This window comes from Marmota marmota, unplaced genomic scaffold, assembly GCF_001458135.2.
Source record: "Marmota marmota marmota unplaced genomic scaffold, marMar, whole genome shotgun sequence".
NCBI lineage: Eukaryota > Metazoa > Chordata > Mammalia > Rodentia > Sciuridae > Marmota > Marmota marmota.
In genome coordinates this window covers 8,933,927-8,957,418 of record NW_026000243.1, presented here as the reverse complement: position 1 = coordinate 8,957,418, position 23,492 = coordinate 8,933,927, and the positions used below count along the sequence as shown (strand labels likewise).

Genomic DNA, 23,492 nt, shown 5'->3' with positions numbered 1-23,492 from the left:
GTTTAGATATGGGGTATCCTCCAAAGCTTATGTGTTTGACAATGTAGAAAGTTTGGAGGTGAAATTAATTAGGTTTGAGAAAGTCTTAACCTAATCAGTGTGTTAATCCAGTTGAATGGATTAACTGGGTGATAACTACAGGCAGATAAGGTGAGACTGGAAAAGGTGGGTCAGAAGGGATGTGCCTTTGGGGTATATATTTTGTCCCTGCTGAGCAGAACACTCTCTCTCTGAATCCTGGGGGCCATTTTCTGAGTTGCTTTTTTCCTTTGTACTTTTCTTCCATGATGTTCTGCATTATCTTGGGTCCAGAGCAATGCAGCCAACAGTCTATGGACTGAGACCTCTGAAACCATGTTTACCAAATAAACTTTTCCTTTTATAAAGCTGTTCTTGTCAGGTTTTTTGGTTATAGCAGCAAACTGCTGATTTAAATACCTGGTTCTTTCAAGAATGAAAAACCATTTTGGCTTTAACACCAGATGGTCATACTGGTGACCATCTTAGCACTGTCCCATAAAATTTTCTTTAATGAAAATTCATATAAATATTATATATCTGACCTCACTAAGGCAATAGCCACTGATTGCATGAGGCTACTGAAGTTCAGGAAATATGATTAGTGTGACTGAGGCAGTAAATGTTAAAGATTCAATTTTAGCTGTCTAAATTTAATTTTAAATAGCCACTGTGGCAGGTAACTACTTAGCTCAATTCTCTTCCTAATCTACCCCTTCCCTTCCTGCTGCCTTCTCTTCTACCACCCTTTCATACTACCCTCCTTACAAGGATGGCTCTTATTCCTAGCTCACCCAAGGGGACAGCTTGCCCATGTGATTGCCTGGATTCTGTCTCCAGATGCGAGGCTGCTTCTTTTCAGTGTTCCTTCCCCAAGGTTGATTCTACACAGTGAAGCTTAGAAGCACCACGCTCATCTTCCTGAAGTTTGGACCTATGTCCCTGGCCAGATGCTCTCTTTCTCCAATTCATTTGGAATCTCATCCTTGGACTAATGGGCTTTGATCTACATCCTTACTATGCCTGGTTCTCTCTATGGCTGTGCTTAATATTTGTTCCTGCAACTACCTATACTGTCCATTGCCTGCACAGAATACAACAGACACTAGTATGTAAAAACATGGATGTGTAACCGATATGATTCTGCAATCTGTATACGGGGGAAAAATGGGAGTTCATAACCCACTTGAATCAAATGTACGAAATATGATATGTCAAGAGCTATGTAATGTTTTGAACAACTAATAAAAAATAAGATTCTCACCTCTAGTCTAAGCCAAACTGAACCCACTCATATTTCCAGCACTTGACCACTACTGTTTTGTAAACTGCCCTATATCCTTCACCATGAGAAGATGTAAGGATTAAGAGAATTTAGGCAACAACAGAACTATCTCTTAAAAAAGCTTTGAAAATACCCAAGCTACAACAGGTAGACATTTTTAAAAAGAATGAGACAAATTCCTTTTAAAAAGAAGTGGAAGGTTAAAAAGAAAAAAAAAAAAAGAGAGCAATTTTCTTTTCTTTTGCTAAAACCTGCTGCTATATGACTCTTAAAAAACATCCCAGAGAACAAAGCACAAAATCTAGATCTAGAATTTGCCACAGGAAAGCATATCCTGAGAGTTGGAAGGACTGAAGAGGGTGGTTACTGCTGAAGCTCTAGAAAACACGAAGTAAGGACAGCCTCTAGACCCTCACATGGAGCTTGAGCTAAGTGATGAGTATTGAGAAGCACTGGGGATTTTGGCTGCCATATAAATGGGCCAGTTGGATTTTTGAATAGATCATTTATGAAGGTTTTTAAGTGGCTAATCAAATACCAGAGGAGTAAAAGGATCCATATTCCAACTGTTTCCAGGAGTGTTTGAAGAATTGATTAGATAATAGCATCTATACTTCCAGAAGCTAGCTTCATGGGAGTGATTGGGCCAAATGTTACACGAGTCCATATTCTCTACACAAAGGTGAACTAACTTTTCACAAGCAGCTTTTTATCCATCCTTATATGCTAAGTGCTGGACCAAGGAACTAGTTACCAGGATTGTTTTTTCCCAATTATCTATTATTATGTGAATGAATAATCTCATGCACAAAGACTGGCAGTCAGCTTTTCAGGTAGATGAACAGATGGTGTCAAAACTGTAGGAGTCACACATATTGAATCACATCCATAAAGACAGAGGATCTAATACAAAGAACTAATGGGTAGGTGGGATATTTGATAGTCATAGTCCTAAACCTGAAATAAATTGCACAATACTATGAAAACGCCATTGCCTTCCTTCTATATGGGTTTATTTATATATAATATCGACTACACAGACATAAATACACATACACCTAGGCAGAGTATCAGGTTAGTTCTCTTCTGTTGCTGCTTTTATATTTTTTTCTTTAATGATTACAATAACATTTTGAAAACTTAATATATCTGACTTGCATTCCAGCAGGGTTCTGTTCAGGATTGAAAAGCAACTTAAATCTAGACAGCCAGCTTCTGCTAGGGGAATTAGGGTTTCTGTTCAGTATAATAAATGATCCCAAGATAAATATATTTCTTTTTAAAATCCTAGATGGTAGTGTATCTTCTTTCCAATACAGAAACAGAGGAGTCTGGTTCTATTTAGTTTGTCTGATTGCTTTGAAGAAGGGGGACAGGTTGACTCTGGAAAAGCTATGGTCCTCTATTCATTAAAGTGTCAATAAAACTCAGTCCAGGCATATTGACAGCGGATTAGCTTGGGCTGAGTCTGTGTACAAAACCAATGCCTTTTTTAACCCAGTTTGTTTCCAGATCAATACGCCCATCAGCATTCGAAAATTAGCCCAAGATGAGATTCCAATACTTGAGGTGGTGTGTCATGCTAAGAGGGCACCTAGCCAAGTCACAGATGTAAACATCAAGATGTGGATTAGACATTTTCCATTAGCTTGGACGTGAGTGAAGATGGATGTAGAGTACATTCCCTCACCCCTCCCATCATCCCATCTCCCAGGTACTCTACCTTCTCTTCTGGAGCCCATGTAAGATCTTCACACTATAATTCCAGCCATTTTCTTCAAAAAGCATTTATTACATGTTCAATTTGTATAAGACATTCAACCAAGTATTAGGGCAGGAGTGTGTGGGTGTGTACAGAGGGTGACTTAAGGGGAAAAAAAAAAAAAAAAAAAAAAACTCTGCCATAAACCACAGTGTCTTGTTTTAAAGGAGACATTAGCATTTTTCATAATTCCTTCCTTTCCTCTATCCATAAATGTTCTGCTTCCTAAGCAAATTCCTGTTCGTAGTTCCTACTCTTTCATTACCATTACTAGATATTCTGCCCTAGGAATGACTTCAAAAAGCACAGTCTAGTGGAAATTACAGAAGGTGCCACTGGAACATTTGCCAAACCTTCCCATAGTTTGGTGATTCTTTATTTTGTCTACCATAAAAATGTATTTATATTAAAACAGACAGACATTGAAACAACAATATCATGTAACAATTCCTACCCTGGTATGGATAACATACTTTAATACCTTTTATGCAATTCTATTTAACAAAATGCAATTTGCATGTAGCAGCTTGAAAAAGACTTATTCATTTATAGAACCAATAAAATAAAGAAAACATTATGATTTCTTTGGTGAAAAAAAAATAGTGAGGGAAAAAAATCACACACACACAAAAAAAATTTTTGTGAGCACACTCTGCCACAACGTGAGAGCTTCCAATGTCAAACTGGCATCATCTCTTACCAAGCAAGGCCTGATGTTCCACTCATTCTAGCCTGTCCTCCTATTATTACAGCTCACCCTATCTTGCTTTTCACAGTTTGGATTCGCAAGGCAAGTTTTGCTGTCTCCTCCATTCTCATAGCTAGCTTTCCCCTGATTCTTCCAGTTTGTTGAGCTTTACCTTCTTGAACCATGCTCTTTCCCATTTTCCTATAGCCAGTCCTCCCAAAGCTCTACCCTTCTCTCAAGGATGCTGACAGGAAGGGTCAGCTTCAGGAACCTCCAGGAAAGGAAGGAGTTCATTGCACCTGGCTGGATGAAGAAACGCCAACAGAGCAGCTGGCATTTAATTGCTTGGGGGCTTTAGCTTCTGAGATAATAAAATGTTTTTAATCCACAGTAAAACCGATCTAAAAAGTTTAAAAAATGACAACAGCATTCAAAAATAGAAAGAAAAAAAAAAGAACTTTTTAAATAGCACAACAGCTAACACATAAGTAGCCTTTCTATGGGCCAGGCCTTCTCCTAAGTGTTTTATGTGCTGTACATGTAAAATTTAATCCTCACCCCTGCTCCACACATTGACCCCATTATACAGAAAAAGACCTGTGAGGCACAATGATAACTTGATCCAGTTCTCACAGCCAGAAAGCAGCCCATTGTGACTCTAAGCTCTTACCGACTAGGAATGCATCCACAGCCTGCATTATCTGAATGCTCCGGGACCAGTTCTGCTTTGTCCCAAGTTCTGAGCAAAAGAGCATAATGCAGAGAAACATACACAGAGACAAACTCCAAATGAACTGCAGCAACAAAAGAACCCAAACAAACAAACGAGTCCTCAAAAGTGCAGAAGGGAAGGACAGCCAAGCTGTAACAAAAACATAATGAATCTGATAGATTTTAGAAGAGAAGTGACAAATCAAAACCCAAGGTTGAGGCATGAGAGAAAATGCAAGCAAACCGGAAACAAAGGGGCTGGTTGGGAAGGATGCACTTGAGGGAAGATCCCTGAGCCTCCTTGATGGCTTTGCTTTGTGTCAAGGCTGGTCTAGGCTATGGAATATGTGTAGCACCAAAAGAACACTTTAACGCCAGTCTTAACATAAAGCAATCTTGGAGCTGGATGAAACATTAAAAAAAAAATGCTTAGGGGAGAAAAAAACAAGGAAAGCAATAATTAGAGGATAATTTCTATGAAAATATATTCTGGAATGAAAGCAAAAATGAAAACAAAAGTTCTATTCAATGGGCAAATGATTGCAAAATTCAGCTTCTAAAAGCAAAATGACAGAAAGATGTCCTCACTGGGTAGGATAAAAAGAATACATCTCTATTAAGGTCAATGAAAAAGTCATTAATATACAGGCTTTCCTTGCCATCCATTCTGACCTCCCAGCCAAGCTTCACCCACCTTGTACAATGAGGTGGACCCGAGAGGTCTTTGGGTGGTTGTCTGTTTGCACAGAGCAGGTGTATGGGCCCTCGTCATACACATCTACATTCTGGATCTCGATGCTGTACTGAGTTTGGGTGTTGCTCAGGAGGACCACACGAGGATCCAGGCACCACTTGTCATTCCCAGCGTAGAGGATGGTGCTGCGGTTTAGCCAGGCCACCCGGGTAACCCGGTTGTCAATCGTGCACCTGAAGATAAGACAAGACAGGTAAGTCAAAAGATCAGGGAGTAAACAGGAGCCATTAGAGTGGGGTTGTCATGGCAAGGCTAGGATTATTATTCAGCCTTATCTTCCCCCCTTATGTCTGTGTATGTGTGTGTGTGTGTGTGTGTGTGTATACACACACACATTTACTTTTTTGATCTGTTATTGGTGAACTTTCTGAAACACAGTAGCCAAGGCCTTTTGGGATTAAAATCTCAGAATATTGGTTGTCTTAGACTTGCAGGTCCAAAGGAGTTCAGTGCCTCTGAAATTATCTGGGCAAAGGATTGCTTCAAACAACTTCTCAGTTATAACCTGGAGGTATCTTGCATACTCAGAATGGCTGGATCCTTTAGCACTATTGGCCTTCCCTTGGCCCAAGGATTTCCATGCTGTGGATGCTTATAATCACTCTAATTACTGTCTAGGTGTTTTGAGTGTACTAATTTATACAATGCTTACAACCACTCTATGGTATATATTCTCTTGGCGAAGGAATTGAGGAACAGAGCGACTGAATAACTCTCCAATTCATATGGATAATATGTGCTAGATCAGAAACCCAGCTTTTAACTACTAACCATTATTCCATGCATCTCAGAATAGCAAATTCTGACAGAAGGCTTCTGAAGTCAAAACTAAATATGGACCACCACCATTGCTATTTATCTTCATTACACCCAGGGGCAGAAATGTTCAATTATTGCTAGACTAAAGGCATTTTCCCAAATCTCAAAACTGTTTGCACATATAAAAATAGATTCCTTTTCTTTTATTTTTGCATCTGGAGTCCTCAAATTGTGGAAGCTTCCTTCTCTTTTCTACACTTTAAAATTTTCCAGAGATCTCACCAAGTCCTCATCATGTCTTTCTGTCTGAATTCATTCCCCTCTCTTGCTATACCACACATATTCTATGGCCTTAGGGCAAATTCACAAATACAGCATCCTGATCCTAACCATAATGCTGGAAATAGCAATGTTACACAGTACATATAATGATGCCTCAAATTTATACATTCTATTGCAGTATACAAAGCACTTTTACATTTACACTGTCTCATTTGATTCCTGCGTATCTGTGAGGTAGATGCTCTCACCCATTCTCTGTTGAGAGACCAGGACTTTGGAGTTTCCAAATGATCTGGGTCTTGCCCAAGGTAAAAGCATGGAAATAATGGAGTCAGATCTATCTCTCAGTCAGTGTTTTGTATTTCTGGTTCTGAGTATTCCTCATAAGGCACAAAGCTTAATTTTTAGTAGGGAGGGGTTTTTCTTCTGTTTTATTCTCAAAACGATCTGTCATAAGTAAAAAAAAAAAAATCTAAGAGCTAATACTGAGCACCTTCACATTGCTATTTCTAGTTTCCTCAGGCAGTTGTTCCCTCTCGAGATGAGACATCCTGTATTATGCATCCTTTCCACTTTACTTGTGTAAATGTCACACCACTATGGAAGGACCACTCAGGTGCAGGTGGACGTTTTGCTGAGAGCTCCTGCAGGGAAAATTGCTCAACCAGGAAAAAAAAAAAAAAAAAAAAACCTTTGCTCTGGTATCCAGCAAGTTTTGAGCTGCTTATTGAATTTTCTAGATATTCAGAAGAGATGCATTGTCTCTGATGTCAGTAAAACATACAGCATGAAAATGGTGGAAGATCTACTGGGGAAAGATAAGGAGACTATTTCTGGAAAAGGGTGTAACACACTTATGTCAGAATCACGAGAGGCACTTAACCTCTATCTCCCACTAGTCTACTGATTCAGAATCTGGGAAACCAGAAATACAAATTCATAATAATGGGCAAGTTGGGCCATGTACTCACTAAAGTTTGATGTTGAATAGTGTATCCTGGATCACCTACATAATTTATTGGAGCCTGGAGCAAAAGGAAAATGGGGAGAACTTTGCTCAAGAATTAGTAAGAGTTTTAAGATGGTAAGAGTAGAACATGAAACTAATTGCTGGTCCCACTGCAAGTAATCACAGTTGGAAATCTAGCTATGAATGCACCTCAAACTTCTTTATACTATTGAACTGCCTTGGAATCTTGATGAAATATGGATTCTGAGTGCATAGATCTGAGGTAGAATCTGGGATTCTGTATCTTTAGGAAGCTCACAGGTGATAACAGTATAGATGGTCGGTCTCTGGATCGCTTCTTGAGAAGCATTTATCTGGAGATAAATTTTGTGTACATTAGCATTTGCAAAGCACCAAGATAGCAAAAGTGTGATCAGCAAACAGCAGGCTCAATATCACTTGGAAACTTGTTAGAAATACAGAATCCCATGCCCTACATCAGAGGAATTGAATTGGAATCTGCATTTTAATAAGATCTCCAGGTAACTCAAATGCACATTGCGAGGCCTAGAGTGTACTAAAAACCTTCTTTTATGCTTTAATGATAATATCCGGACTATATTCTGGGAGGGAACAAGTGGAGAGAAGGTCAGACAATGAAGGAGGTTCTTGACACTGTTCCTTCCCTTACATCTTGGGCTGCCATTCCTGAAATATGGATTTGAAATGACATTGATCTCAAATCCCTTAAGAGCAACAACACAATCCACAGCTTGCTTTACTAGTAATGTACCTGGGACACCATTTATGTTAACAAGCATTCGTTGCTCTGACTTGCATGTGGGTCCAAGAAAGGAACTGGTTAAAATTCACATTTATGGCCAATACTTTATTGAACACAAATTACTATATGCTAGGTTACCATGCAATTCCATTAGCTGCAATTTTAGCATCTCAAAAACTTGATCATGTTCACTTACTGTTGACAATTTACAGATGAGACTGAGACTAAGAAACATCTGTATTGATTATGATCACACTGATATTAAGCTGTAGAAATAAGAATAACCAATGCTGTTGGTCTTTTTTTTTCAAATTCGATATTCTTAAATGGCCTTATGTGATCTTAAAAGAACATCTAGATTGGTGGTTCTCAAATTCAAATTGAATCATCATCTCCTGGATGATCTGAAAGCATTAGTCATTGCTGAGTCCCTGCCTGCACTTTTCTCATCCAGTAGTTAGGAGGTGGGGGGGGTCTAAGAAACTGCATTTCTGATATAATCCCAAGTGGTATAGATGCTGCTGGTCTGGAGACTCCTACTTTGAAAACCAATAACTTAGATATCTTGTTCCTGGTGAAATGAGAGGAGGAGAGTGAATGGGCAATAGGAAATGACTCTTGTTGGAAACAATTTCCCATTACACTGTACCCAATGTGTTCTGGGAAAACAGAAGCAGACTCCTAGTTATTTTTCTCCAACTAGATACCAGTTAAATGCCCATAGTACAGGAAATGCTGACCAACAGACTCTAAGTAACGTGAATAATTGTTGTTGATGGCTGTAACACAGGCATCTCACATCCTCAAGAGGAATACATGAGGACTGTCCTGGGCTTTCTTGTGAGCATCTAATTATTGAAAATCGACTAAAACAGAAGTGTTCCCACCACACCGCATTGCATTACAAAGCCAAAGAGGTTCCTCTGCAGATACACTAGCGCTCAGAACATAGCCAATTTCCAGCACAGTTATGCGGCCCCTGTGATATACTACGCTGAAAAGCTGGCATAACTTCAGCTGCGGTTTTGGGCACATCCAAGGTCATGTTTAGATGTCCAAACTGTCACTGCTGGATATCAGTCTTGCTGAGTCTCCACGGAATTAACGCTGGCTTCTGCAGAGATGGATCACAAAGGTAACTTGGCAGCCAACTCCGGTCACCTCCTCATACCTGCCCCCATCTATCTGTCTCATTTATCCAGTCTCCATAACAATGCAGAGGAGACATTTCTCCTAGGTTAAAGAAAAAAAAAAAGTGAAAATGAGCATAATTGCTCTCTCAGTCAGAGCAAGTGCTTTGGTGGATAGGGATTAGGTAGAAATTTGGGATTGGGGAATTAAGCCAACATGTTCCTTTATTCAGACACTGTCCTTCATATGGTTCTTCTATCAAATGACTCCTCAAACACATGATTTTATTTCACCTTCTTCAAAAAGGAAATTAAATATATTATTAACTAGGAGTAAATAAGGTTTCATAATTTTCTGTCCATGACAGGGGAACAAAAATGGAGATGTTTACTTCTCAGATATCAGAGAAACAGTCCCAAGTTGACAGAATGCAGGCCAGGAAGAGAGATGGGAGACAGAAGGGAGGGAAGGGTCCAGAATAAACTTTGAAAGTCTCTCACCTTTTCCACAATCTTGATACATACCACCTTTCCACTTCAACATCCTCCCTGCCCAACACAACTAAGATAAAAGGAACCAATAACAACCTTAGTGTGCCCAAGGATTCTGGTTGGACCCAGGATCTCCCAGCTCCCCTCCATTCTGGTAGCTTTCGGTTATCCAGCTTCAATGCCAGCCACTCAGTCACTGGCCATCAGCCTTTGGCACTTCTGAGTGACTTTTCTATCACCACCAGTCCCTCCTGCATGTGATCCCAATGGACAGCAATTGGCCTAGCCTATTCAGCATCCTGGAGCATCCAGACTGAAAGCCTTGAAGAGACATTAATTTGCCATTTCAGTCTACATATAATTTCTCAGTGTATGTATGTATATGTGTATGTGTATTTCTTGTTCTTCTTCTAGAGAAATTTCTTCTAGAAACTCTTAGTGAATAGATGTATTCTAGTTGAGCATGGATTATTGAGGGCATTCTCCCCCCTGCTCATATTAATTGTCAATGCATTCTCTTTAATGATGAAAACTGCCATGTGCAGTTGGCCAAAAGAGGATCCTGCCATATGAGCACATGTTTAGCCATGAACCAGAACACAGAATATGGTAGAGAATGCTGTATCAACTGTAATTTTCAGCTACTGCATCTATTGTCCCAAATCTCTAAAAATGCAGTCCTTTATATCCTTAATGTCTTGCTGATGAAAGTGGCTTTATTACACATGCTGCATTTATATAGTGAGGAATACCACAAAACTATTAAGGAAGCCTGGGATGTATGCTGCAGAAATAAAACCACAGAAGTATGAACTCAAGGCCCATGCTTTTGGATTTAGGATGAGAGGAGAAAAAAGAGAGACATGAACCTGGGAATTAGAAGAAAAATGGAGCAAAATTATCTGTTTGTAACCTTCTACAGACAAAGAGAGTATTGAAATAAAGAGTGAGATTACTGAAGAAAGGAGAGAAAAATCCAAGCTTGGCCTTTCTTAATCGCACCTGCCTGAAGATCTGAAGGCAATAATGGATCCAGACAGTGTGCAATCCAACTGTTCCTTCTATCAAATGGTCCTTTAAAAGCTTTTGAAAGGCAGCACGCTTGAGACCACAGCAAAATAAGTGCCTCCATCCTTCACAGCACCTGGTCACAATCACCTCTTATCACACGGAAATGCTCCAGCTGCCCCTAAGTTTGGTTCTTCTGGTCATTTGGTTTGTGCCCCGCCCCACCTGAATTTTCAAAGCAAAATATTACATGAATGGCTTGGAATACCCACACTCAGCTCCAGGGGATTGGGACTCACCCCATATGCATCTTTCACATCTGCTTTTTCAGGGAGGTGTTTTCCGAGGAAACCAAGAAACAAACAAGCCAGGATGTTTCAGACGGATACAATGAAAATTCTGATACCAGCTAATGCCTTAGTTCTTTATAGCAAAACACCCTCACTACTGATGGTGTTAATTTTGACCCTGCTGGATATTTTTTAGAGTGTACAATATCTATTTGGATCTTACAGAGACAAAAACACAAGTTAACACTCAGATCACATGGGCCTTATATCTCCCAACTGTTGCTGTTTTTGCTTCACATAAGTAAACAGATGTGTGCTATGAAATCTTTCCTAACTGTGAACATAATGACAAGGTGACCTGGGTAGAATCAGAGAACTCACTTATGATAGAGGTGAAAAGGCTGGGGGAGGGAAACAAGAATCAGAAACAGTTGCAGGCATACTATCCTATGACTTCCATGCTGCTAGCTGGTAGTGGTGGTCAGAGAGAGGGTTGGGAAGAGGAATGAGAAAAGGCTCTGAAGCCTGACTGAAGGAATGAAAGACCCAATGCGGTTCTTGTTGCCTCTGAGGTCTCAGATAGGTTATCTCACTTCACTGAGTTGCATCTACATCATGTGTAGTAGAAATAAATCTTCCTTCTGTGTAAGAGGTAATGAGAAGATGAAAGGGAACCGTGCATGTTAATGCTTTGCTTTGTATGTTATAGAAACTCAACAAATAATACTGTCATGCACTCTATTATATATACTGCTTCCTTATTTTAGCAATATATCTATGTTACATCCCTGACTTGACTGCAGGTTCTTGAAAGACCTGAGCCATGCCTTATTTCCCCTTGTGCTCCTGTAGAATATTGTATAGAGTCCAATGTAAGGACACAATAAATATAAGTTCACTGGCTAATTATTTAATTAAAATCTTCCATTTTCACAAACTCCTAAGAGATAATAGATGATGAGGTTTATGTCCAGTAAAGGCCTGAGCTGTGAGGACATTTGCTTTGTATGTCCCTCCCAACTGGCACCTACCAACACAGGTATACACCCCTCCACTATACCTGGCAACTAGCATGAAGGAGGCAGTCCCCTATCTCTTTGTGACTCCTATTGGATAAAGCAAAAAGGTTTTGCTCTGTGGAATTTCTGAAGGGCTTTCCCTAAGCACACTTAACCATCTGTCCTTATTGCCCATTCAAAGAAGTAGCACCATTAACATCAACAACAACAACAACAAAAATCCACTGAGTTAGGTGGGTCATGACTTTTCTGAAATGAATGGCATAGCATTTTGATTTGTGCAAGTTGCAAAAACCCAATACTAATCCAAATCCTGAAGGAAGCACAACATTGATCAATAGGTCACACAATATTTGTAAGTCATGGCTCCCAGTAGCCATGTCTTTATTCAATAACTCTATGTTCCATCTATGCAGCAAGAAGACTCAACAGATGGCTAGATAGGTTGCTTCACCTATCTAGCAAGGGTGAAGCCTATTATCCAGGCAGTCCTATGTGGTCCACATGAAGACTGGAAATGTGAGGGCATCTCCAATGTATCATAGGGACCGCAAGTAAACATGCAAGAGTCTACTTTCAACCTCCAAATATAAGGCCAGGTCACCTGAAAGCCTTACTATTTTTTAGATAAATTTCTATTCTTCTACCAAGACCAATTTTAAATATCATTTCACATTCAATCTATCCTTTCTCTGAACTTTTCCTTTATCCCTCATGATTGCTCTCCAAACATAGTTTATCCAGTTGTATATTGGTAGGAGAAAGCTCATGCTTCAATGTTTTTGTAATTTGTGGAGCTCTGAGAAGACAAAAAGGCATATACAACTTGAATATTCCTCATCCCCAAATCTGAAATGTTCCAAAATCTGAAACTTTTTGGGTGCCATCATGATACCACAAGTGAAAAATTCTACACCATGCCATGTTGTATCATGCAAAAGATTTTAAAATATTGTATAACATTACTTTCTGTCTAAATTATACATGAAGCATGAATAAATTGTGTTTCGATTTGGGTCTCATTCCCAAGATATTTTATTATGTATATGCAAATATTTCAAAATTCAAAAATACCTGAAATCTGAAACACTTCTGGTCCCAAGCATTTCCAATGGGGGATAATCAGGGTGTACTATTTGCTTCTCTATTACAATGACACACACAATGACTCCTAGTTACCTTCAGGGCAGTTTGGATCTTAGTGAATGTTGTGGTAGCCAAGGAAAGTGGAAGAAGCTTGCTCAACAGGAAGTTTGGATGGAGATGTGGGCTATGCAGAAAGGGAGAGTAAGGAGAGATGAAGCCAGTGGTTCCTTTCATAGGACCTCTGTGAGCCCCTCACATCCACTGCAGAGTGACTTATGTGATCCCATAGGCAGAACCCTTTCTGTCCAACTTCCCATGGGATTCTTCTAATGGCATAGTGTTCTTTTAGTGGCAGGAGATGGGGTGAAGGAGAAAGGAGAGCTCTGTCCTTTCATCAAAGATCACAGGCTGTCTCTCCATCAGAGATAACAGCCCCTGGCCAGTGGCTCTCTCCACAAAGCCTTTATCCCTTCAGGGCTCAAAGTGTTAATGATATCTTCTGTTACCAGGTCACAGATCCTAACTGTCCCTTACGAGGCTGTGCCTTTGTAAATAACTACTTTATTAAATTCTTCTGAAATTACTCAACTTCAGCATGACATTTTTCCCAAGGAACCCCAACTAAGTAGGCACTTGTAAAGTGTACCATATGAAATATTTTTCACTTTCTCCTGAAGACAAAGAAACAAAATGAAAAACCAATAGTTACAAATAGCACCAGACTTGAGCTTGCGCATTTCTTCTTCAGTGAGCAGCCCTACCTTGCAAGAAAAGGGCTAGGAAGGAAAAGAAACATTCCAGGAAACCAATCTATCTGTAGTCTCTCCTCTACCTTTGAATCTCTCTTATCCTGTCTAGCCCACACATGAGATGGGCATTTGTCCAGTCCCTGGACAAATTAGATACAGCCTGACAGGGTATCTGTATGAAAAACACTATTAGTTGTTGTCCTGACTGGTTGATATTTACAATGGCATTGGCTTAGCCAGAACTTGATTGGGCATTTGACCAGGCTAGATAGTGTATATACCAGGCACAAACTGCCATATTAGAAAAGGGGCTAGCAATGCCCTGCTCCTCCCATACCCGGGGCCTGGTGTGATAAATAAGGTTGCCCTTATCTGACAGCCTCATAGGTGGCACATCAACCTCTACTGAAGCCAGTGTGTTTCCACCCCTAGTCCCACTCCTCAAGCTAGTTCCATCTCCAACCCCTTGTTGAGACCAACTTCCCGGCCTTTCCCCCAGGCCTGCAAATGTCTCTAGCACTCAACTATCACCCTGGGGCATCATCTATATTTAAGACTTGAACACTACCTGAGGGAAGATCCTCATAGCTTAGGAGACTGAAATCATACCTCAGACCAAGAGCAGGTGGTATTTTTTTTCTGTCTAGCAAGGGTGAAGCCTATTATCCAGGCAGTCCTATGTGGTCCACATGAAGACTGCCTAGTATTCCACCCAAGTGACTGTGTACATGAGGGACCATATGACCCTGTATACACATGATTGTGTACCCTATTTATGGAGAGGAAGAGAATAAAAAGGAAACAATCTGGCTTATGACCAGTAAGAATCAGCCCCTTGCTTTATGAAAACCCGCGATACATAGGAAGAACAGGCTGGTTAAAATGATGATTTCAGAGTGACAGGGGTTACCCCTGTGTGAAGGGGTGGGGGGCTTTCTCTGTTCTAACATTAAGTTATCTTAGTCACACATCATGTCCCCTTTTGGTAGTGCACTATGTCTAAATGATTGTCCAGGGCCTAATTGGAAGAAGGCAGCTGGTAAGTGGGCTGGCCTCCTCCCAGGAGAGAAGCCTCCCAGTTACACAGCACCATTTATTCCATCTGAGAAGGTGAGGCAGAGACAGTACAGAAGGACAGAACCAACATGCATAAATGCCCATGAGCAGCTGGGGGCTTTTCCTTCTCTGTTAATGTCTTTTAAAAGCCCACAACATCCTCTCCTTTCTCCAAAGGCCTGTGAGGGGGAAAGAAGGAAGGAGTCCCCAGGGTCTGGAAAATCAGCATTCACTAAGTCAAGGGAATGCAAGAATCATTAAGTGCAGAAAAGCTAATTGGATCTCTCTAGATAGTTAATTTGGGTGATGTGATACCTCTGGGAGTGGGGGCAGGATATATCTCCCAGAAAGACTAAAACTCCCAGTGGGGGAAAAAAAAAATCCCTGCTCAGCCTGCTGCAGCCCTATTGCCCATCCTGAAAACCTAGGTGGAAGACCTCATCATTTGCATAGTTTCTGTTGGATTGTTTCATCCACAACCCTAGGTCAGTTGGTTGTTTTTAGAATTCCCTCTCAGAGGAACAGTGATTTCTTAAAACAGTTTGTTACCACAGGCCAGTAGGACCAGCCATGGTCTTCTCCTGTCCCTTACCCTTTCTATGAAAGAAATGACTTTTGAAGATACTGCAGTGAGGACCGAGGGGACGTAGGGAGATGTGGACCAACTGGAGCTCTTAGCCAGTTCTTGCTTTATCTGTCTTTTGTACAAATACTGTGGAAAATTCTAAAAGTCCCTCTTCTAGGCCAAGTGGGAAAAAACAAAGAAGTCTCATAGGTATATTCAACCAAGGGAAAGGGCACTGCAATGTTCCACCTTAATCACTGACCAAAAGAGACAACACTGGAGGAAAGGGGTCAGGGATGTGAGGAAAGGACACTCAGGTCTGGGGAGAAGAGGTGTGCAAGCCCATCGTGGGAATCTGAAGCTTCAAGCCACAAGCCCAGCTCAGAAGGGAGGTAGGATTCCAAGCCTGGGTCTCTGGTTTTTTGATCCCCTGTGCCTTTCCCACCTACACAAAACACAGCAGTAGTTGCTATACAGCCCAATTTTCTTAGGCCTCCTTTTTCAGCTCTGAGGTTCTCCCCAGGTTTCTGTGCTTCTGCTTCTAACAGCCCACGCAATTCTATTCTCTTTGGAGGTCTGCCTTTAGGCTCCTGGCCTCTTCACACCCTCTCACAGGGAGCTGCAAATGCCCTGGAGTTTGCATACCCCCGGGCACCCGAGCCTTAGCCACTCTGCCTAACTCAAGAGCTTCTCATCCTTCCCTGCTTCCCCCACTCCTCCAGCCCCCTCTCCTAGGGCCACTTCCCTAAAACGCCACCTGTACACTAATCCTCATCTCTGGCTCTGCTTCTTGGGAACCAGAATAAAGACATTTCTATTTGTAGTTCTCACTGACACTTTGGGATTAGAAGGAGAAACCCTTAGAGGGAGGGTGTGGGTGGCATTTTGGGGAGCTGCAGAGAAGGGCAGATACTAGAAGAAGTTAAGTTGTTCTGGAGTCAAGCACTGGGAGCAAGGGTACAGTCGGTGTCCTCTGACCCTGGGAGAGAGGAAAGTGGCTTTCTAGAGCCTACTCTCAGGAGTAGAGGGGCCATTCTGGTCCAAGTGGAGGCTTGGAGGCCTGAGCTCATTTCTGGGATATTGGACACCCACATTAAGGCTGATACAATCCAGCCAGCCCTCAGTACTGAAGAGGGACACCTGGGAGAGTTTTAAGAATTTAGTTGGGGACAGGGATGTGTAGATCGGAAATCTTATGAAGGGTTCATTCCTGAGCACACCTTGAATGAAAAGTACATGTAGATAAATCAAGAACAGGTGGAGTGTCTCCCTAGGAAGAGAATGGTACCCAGAGTTGTGGATGTAAATATGGCGCATACCCCAGACAAGAGTTCTGGTCTGATATGAGCAGGGTTCTGTAAGGACAGGACACGATGTCCAGAAAGGGATAAGCCCTAGCATGCTACATGAGGAGATTGCTCTGGGCTGTAGAGTGAGCTGCTATTAAAGGGGCCTGGGGAGGAAGAATGAAAGGATAAAAATCATATTTACCCTTGGTATGGTGGCAACATCTGTAATCTCAGCTACTTGGGAGGCTGAAGAAGGCAGATGGCAGATTTGAGGCCAGCTTGGGCAATTTAGCAAGAGACCCTTTCGCAAATTTATAAAAAGAGATGACTATTCCTGGATTCAATCCCCAGTAACATCAAAAGAAAATAATATATTTGGAAGAGGGAAAGAACATGCAACAGAGAGAAGATTACAAGGATAGGGAAGCCAGTCACCACCGGTCACAATGGGAATACTGAGGTTTCATCTTCCTTGAGAGGTTTTTTACTTTTCTCTTCCAAAATATGTGTGGTGTTGTTCATACCATGCCATATCTAAGCAGATATTCTCTTCTGGCAAAAGGAAGAAGTTGAGCAAGGCTGACAGGAGGGGCTGTGTGTTAGGGGTATTTGTGGCTCACAATATTCCTACGCATTCTTCAGGCCCACTAAATATATAGCCTTTCTACTCAGAGTGATGTGCATAAATTGAGGTGCATTTGAATAGGTATTTAATCCATTTATTTACCCATTTATTTATTAAACACCTACTATGTGTCATGCATCATTAAATACTGAAGGGATTCAATACATAAACAAGCAAGACAGACACACATTCTGTTCATGCACAAGAGGAGCATAGAAAGAGGGGGACATGAAGACACATGACACTTCTATATGATAGAATACAATGGGTATTGCACAGCAAGTAGACATGCATTGGGAAAATTAGCCTAGTCTGATGGGCCAAGGAGAGTCCTGCAGAAGTGGTGTGTATGGAGAAAACTTTTAAAATGAGTATAAATCTGGCACGTGGAGGGACATAGGAGATAACCTACCAACAAAGAACCAAAAAAGGTTAAGACTATGCATCTGTTTTGTTCACAAGCCTAAGGCTATTTATTTCAAAAAAAGATTTGTGGTGAGAGCTGCATTTCCTGATTTCTTAATCCAAGATAAAATAACGGTGTTTTCTGGATAGTGGATTCTGAAAGAGATTCCGTGGTGAACATTCTGCAAGCTTGACAATGTGTTGGGTGTTACTCAGATTTTAACAAGATCTCTACCATCTGGAAGCTGCCATGCGTCCCAGTATTTTATATGATATCACCTTAGTAAGAGCATTCATATTTGAGAGAGGCAGCAACCAAGACCAGGACTGTTGGTGTGATTTCCTTAGAGTCAACATCTTTTCTGTTGAGACAGGCCTGCCTCCCCAGTCATCTTGTGACTCAGTTTCCAATGTATGAAATGGGGGAAAGATTCCCTTCCCCACCCTGATCTTCATGTTGTATGAGAGTCAGCATATGTATGTATGGAAGGGAAGGCATAAAGGCCTCTGCAGGAGCAGGAAGGTGTTAACATTTGCTATCCTTCTGTGTGGAAATGCAGTCGTCCCCTCTCTTCATTATTATTTTTCAAGTAGCCAAATACATGTCTGCATCACCACACTCAACATTACACATTTATTTATTGTGCTCCTATGCCTGTGGAGATGCAGTGCTCACTCGTCAGAACAAAACATATTCCTTACTCTCTATATTTTAGGAGCTTATGATACAAAGAAGATAACAGCTACTTAAATGAAAGAAGGCAGGGGGCCTGCACAGACAATTGGATGATAAATACTGGATGGATACAGAGAAAAAAAAAAAACTAAACAGGCCCAATTTTAACCCTGGGAGTACACTGGCCAACGAGGAACCAGAAACAGGAAGTTCTTCTTAAATGAAGGAGGGGTGCTTTCTTTCCTTTGCACCTAAAAGGTCCAGGCAGGCGGAAAGAGTAAGGCATGTCCCTTAGGCAGGCACAGAGATGGAGGGGTAGAGTAGTAGGTGAACAGGAGGGATCAATTTTGGGGCATCAGAGACACATCTGTCATTCCCTCCAGAGCAATTTATTTACATCAACACTGGGCAAAGGATTTCCAAGTCCTTTACTGAGCCACTTGGTGCTTTTGATGATGTTCAATATTGACTGGTTTCTGTAGGAAGGGATTCCAGCTGGGACACAGGCAAACTGGTTCTTTCCCTGAATAACTTCTCCTGATCTTGAACTCTCAACAAGCTCAAATTGTTTGTTCCCTAATTTCAATGCAAATTGGCCACCTTCTGGACACAAGGCAGTCAGTGAGGGTGGGCGTAGAATCCAGGCTCACCTTACCTGGATAGACACACAGCTACAGCATACTCTCCTACCTAGCCTCCTGCCTCCAGGCTCAACCTATCTCCACTCTATACTGTTTCTGACATGTTGATGGTACCTTTCTAACAAATGTGTGTGAGATGCACTGGTTCAAACCTGTCACGGGTTCCCATTGATTTCAGAATAAAGCTGAAACAGTTCAGAAGCACATACCAGGATCTGAGGACTGGGTTGCAGCTCATACTTCCAAGCTCATTTAGACCCACTGTTTTGCACAGGTGTCATATTATACTAAGTGTTTGCAGATTTCCTGCAACTTCCTCACTGTGGGATGGTATGCCATGCTCTTGACCCATTTCACACTGTGTCCTTTTCCTAAAGATCCTTTCCACTTCCTCACCCATATGAACCTTCCCTTTGGTTCAACTCTCAATGCTGCACTTTACGCAGCTCTATCATCACTCTCACTATGCTGTATGGTACTTTTGAAGGAAGGACCAATGTATTTTCTTTATCTGTCTTTTATTAAATTCCTCCTAGACCTGTTGTGCATATTATGGTACTGAATCCATGACCGTAACCAGTTGGTAAATAGTGGTTGCTGGGGGTGAAGACACATGATAGTAGGCATCTATCCTAAACCATGTGTCTCTGAGAAAATAGCTGACCTCACAGAGTCCAAATACTGGACTCTCTCCAACCCTTCTCCATGGTTACTCATGCTGGGCTGCCAGGAGTCTACGATGCCTGCATCTGTAACACTTGTGGGCAATGTTACTAGAAATCATAAAGCCAGATGTTGTGTTACACAAAATCTTGCACTATGAGAAGAGAGGATGCAACAGACATTTTATGAGAGTATTTTTGTTAATTAACCAGAAAAATAATAGCTCAAACTTTCTTCATGCATGGCAGCATGCAAGCCCTTTCACTGTAATTAGGATCTCCTGAAATCATCGAAACAAATCTGGGGGCAGAGACACTTCCCAAATTCCAGATCTGAGGATATAAAATGTACAAACATGGCCAAGTCAATTCATCTACCTGGTCTTCTATTTCTCATCTGTGCAAGACAAGGATTAAGTCAAAAGTTCCAGCTGGGCAGGTCTCATTATAACTAAGCTCTCACCTTGCTCTGTAGGGATTCATGCAGACCTCTCCAAGTGCCCATGTCTAGCACTTGTGCATCCATTATAATTTCCCTATTCCCTGATGGGCAGGGCTTTCTAAAACTCAAAACTGTTCCATTCTTTGCCATGTTGAACAGAGAGAGGAAGGGGCTACTAAGTTAGAAAAGAAAGTGGAGCAGAACTGTGAAGACACTGATGAAAATTACTAAAATGTATCAGATGCAAACATGCCTTCACTTCTTATGCAGATTCTTGGGAGAAAGAAGAGTAGAAGTGCAAAAGGGTATGTTTTATTTCATCTCAGGAGAACACAAAAGAATCAGATAATATTCATTAGAATATAAATGCATGCAATAAAATGAGTAACATGGTTACTCCTTTCAGTGTTATCATCAAGGGAATTGCAAAGAATTGGAGGGATAAGAGTGTGGTAACCCTCTCTTACCCCTGGGAGACAACATTCCACTCTTAATCTTATGACTTTATATGGCTAACAAGGGATTTCATAGCCTCTCCCTAACTAATATCACTTTTGAGGCTTTGCTTCCTTTCCCCTCAACCTGCTAATCAACTGGCTTTTAAGTGGAAGTGGTTCTATCTCTCAAGATGATTTCTTATCATAGCAAACCTCCCTTAAACTCTAGAGGATATGTTTTAAGACCTCCCAATGAATGCATAAAACTGCAGACACCCCCAAATCCTATGTGTATTTTGTTTTTTCTTATACATACACACCCATGATGAAGTTTAATTTGTAAATTAGGCATAGTGAAAGATTACTGACAATAACTACTAATAAAGTACAACAATTATAACAATTTTTTATAACCAAAGTCATGTGAATGTAGTGCCTCTCTCTCTTTCTCAAAAAATCTCATTATATCATATGCTGTACAAAGAGATGATTCCCCTCCTGAGTGAGATGGGCTACAGTGGCATGAGATTTCATCATGTTGCTCAGAGAAGTGTACAATTTAAAAACCAGAAATTGTTTATTTCTGGAAATTTCCATTTATTTAGTATATGTGGGCCACAGTTGATCAAAAATAACTGAACCTATGAGAAGTGAATCCATGTAAAAGGTGGGGACCATTTACTGGTCAGCTGTGAGGACGTCAGATTAGTCTATTTTCTCCTCCTTACAAAATTGAGCACAAAAAGAAATCTCCTCCCTATGTCCTAACGGGCTCAGGAATTGGGTTCTCATTAAGAATAGGATGCACTTTGGTAGTTTTAGTTTCATTGAAACCTGTTAAAAATGTTCAATGATCAGCAGAATACCCAGAGGAAGGAAATGGCAATACAGTTATCTGCAGGAGCTGAAATAATTCTTAATAAGTAGCTTGAGTTAAATAGCACTGAAAAGTTTAAGAAAAGGGAGGTCTCTGAGATCAGGAAAAGGGAGTTGAGTTGAGGAAATGAGGGAAGACAAATGTAACAGTTTTAGCATGGCTTACATATTATTGAGGCCATAGATTTTCATTTTTCTTTCTTTCTTTCTTTTTTGGTACTGGGGATTGAACACCAGCCCCCTTTTAAAATATTTTATTTAGAGACAGGGTCTCACTGAGTTGCTTAGAGCCCCACTAAGTTGCTGAGGCTGGCTCTGAACTCATGATCCTCCTGCCAAGGATCTTCTCTAGCCACTGAGATCACAGAGGAGCCCCACCATGCCCAGCAAGTCCTCAGATTTTTCATACCAACAATACTCTATTCTTCTCTTTTGGTTACCTCATATAGACACATAGAACCAATATGAAGTAATTGGGGGAGGAAAGCAATTATTTGAGTGCACATTCAGTAAAAATAGTATCAATAACAACCAACATACAACTTTCATTTCTTAATATGTCTTTCCATCTAACACTTTGATATGGAGTAGAAAAGAAGCTATAGATTGATCAAAATTGGCCTTCCTTTCTAGGTAGACATAGAAAAACCCACCTAAATTCTGTTTTTAGAAAGTCTATCTTAAAATGTATCTCTCCTGTCTTAAAAGAGAAGGTAAGAGCCCAGAGGGTCTAAGCAGTTGGGTCATATTTCCCAATGTTCTGACATGTATGAACATTTGGGAATGACAAATCAGGACATAGCCTTGAGGGATCCACTTCCCTGTTCTTTATTATCTCGTTGAGGATAAAGCAGGCACTTGCATCAGCATATATGCAAGAAGCTGGAAAACTAACCCCTAAGTTGGTTCTAAAATTGTCATCAGAGGCTTAACAGTGATAATACTGTACAGTCATATATGCAGTACAAAACAGTATTCATTTGGCAACATTGCTCTTTCTAGAGATACAGTGTTGGATACAAAGTTCTTTATCAACCATCTCGAAATTCTTCCTCTAGAATATATGACCAAATAGATTCTACCCCACACCCACACAAGAGCTATCTTTGCAATTTTTACTTCCCTAGGAGCATTTTATAAAGAGAAAACTTAATACAAAGATCTTCTGGGCCCAATAACATCAATCTACCCCAAAGAAAATTGCCACACTGTCCAAGGGGATTTCTGACCTAGCCATATACTCTGTGCCTGCATGAACTCCTGGCAAGTTAAGCTGTTTGAGTTAACTCTTATCCTTACAACTATAATGCACCAGAAGATTCTTTGTGGCCCTTGTTCCTATGTGAAGGAAGTATAAATTCACACTGCCTGGAGCCAGTCCACAATGAGCTGAGAATGGGCCTTGCAGACCTCATCTGCAGTTTTGCTCTCTGTGGTCCTGGGTAAATTCTGAATTCTACATCTCATAAACTAAGGCAGGAAAAGCAACAGTTGAGTTGTTATATTATGTATTAATACTCAAAATACATTTACTATCTGTAAGACATTGTTTAGAAATTGCTCTACTACTTAATTTGTGATAAATAACTAATAAACATGTTTATCAATGTAGAAAAAACAAACAGCAACATATAGAGCAACCTCAATTGGATTTACATACCTCATTGTGAAATCCATAGGGAAACCTGAGAGCAAACCATCCTCATGGGAAGAATCTGCTATATCCCTTACCATATGCTCCCCCCTTTCCATCTTCCTCTCATCCACCCCTCTGCCCTCAGACTTCATCTACAACCTTGGTAAGTTTCCCATCAAATGCAAACTAGCCATAGGGCATGGAAAAGTGGAAGACATATGAATGATCCTGTCCAAATCTAATAGTATCCTTTATCCAAGAAAGCTTGAAAAACAGTGTAAACCTTTTTCTCTTCATTTCCCATCACTAGTATCCTGTTCTGTTCAGTTCTTCAGATGGAGAAGGGTGGATCTAAGGCTAGAGTTAGCCTCTGGAACTTCAGGCTATAAACTTAGACATCACTAAGCCTGCCGGCA

The 23,492-nt window shown here is 40.8% G+C and overlaps 1 protein-coding gene across 5 annotated transcripts in view; it reads right to left on the bottom strand.

Annotated features, from left to right (window-relative positions):
* Positions 1-23,492, bottom strand: part of Ntm (neurotrimin) — a 960,133-nt gene that overhangs the window by 178,786 nt on the left and 757,855 nt on the right. For 4 of the 5 annotated variants that reach the window (XM_048796170.1, XM_048796171.1, XM_048796172.1 and 1 more), the window contains exon 3: positions 5,159-5,391. In XM_048796170.1, coding sequence (XP_048652127.1) covers positions 5,159-5,391 — 233 coding nt within the window. Of the gene's footprint in view, positions 1-5,158; positions 5,392-23,100; positions 23,244-23,492 lie in introns of those variants that run through there. The other variant, XM_048796173.1, reaches the window with a different exon arrangement.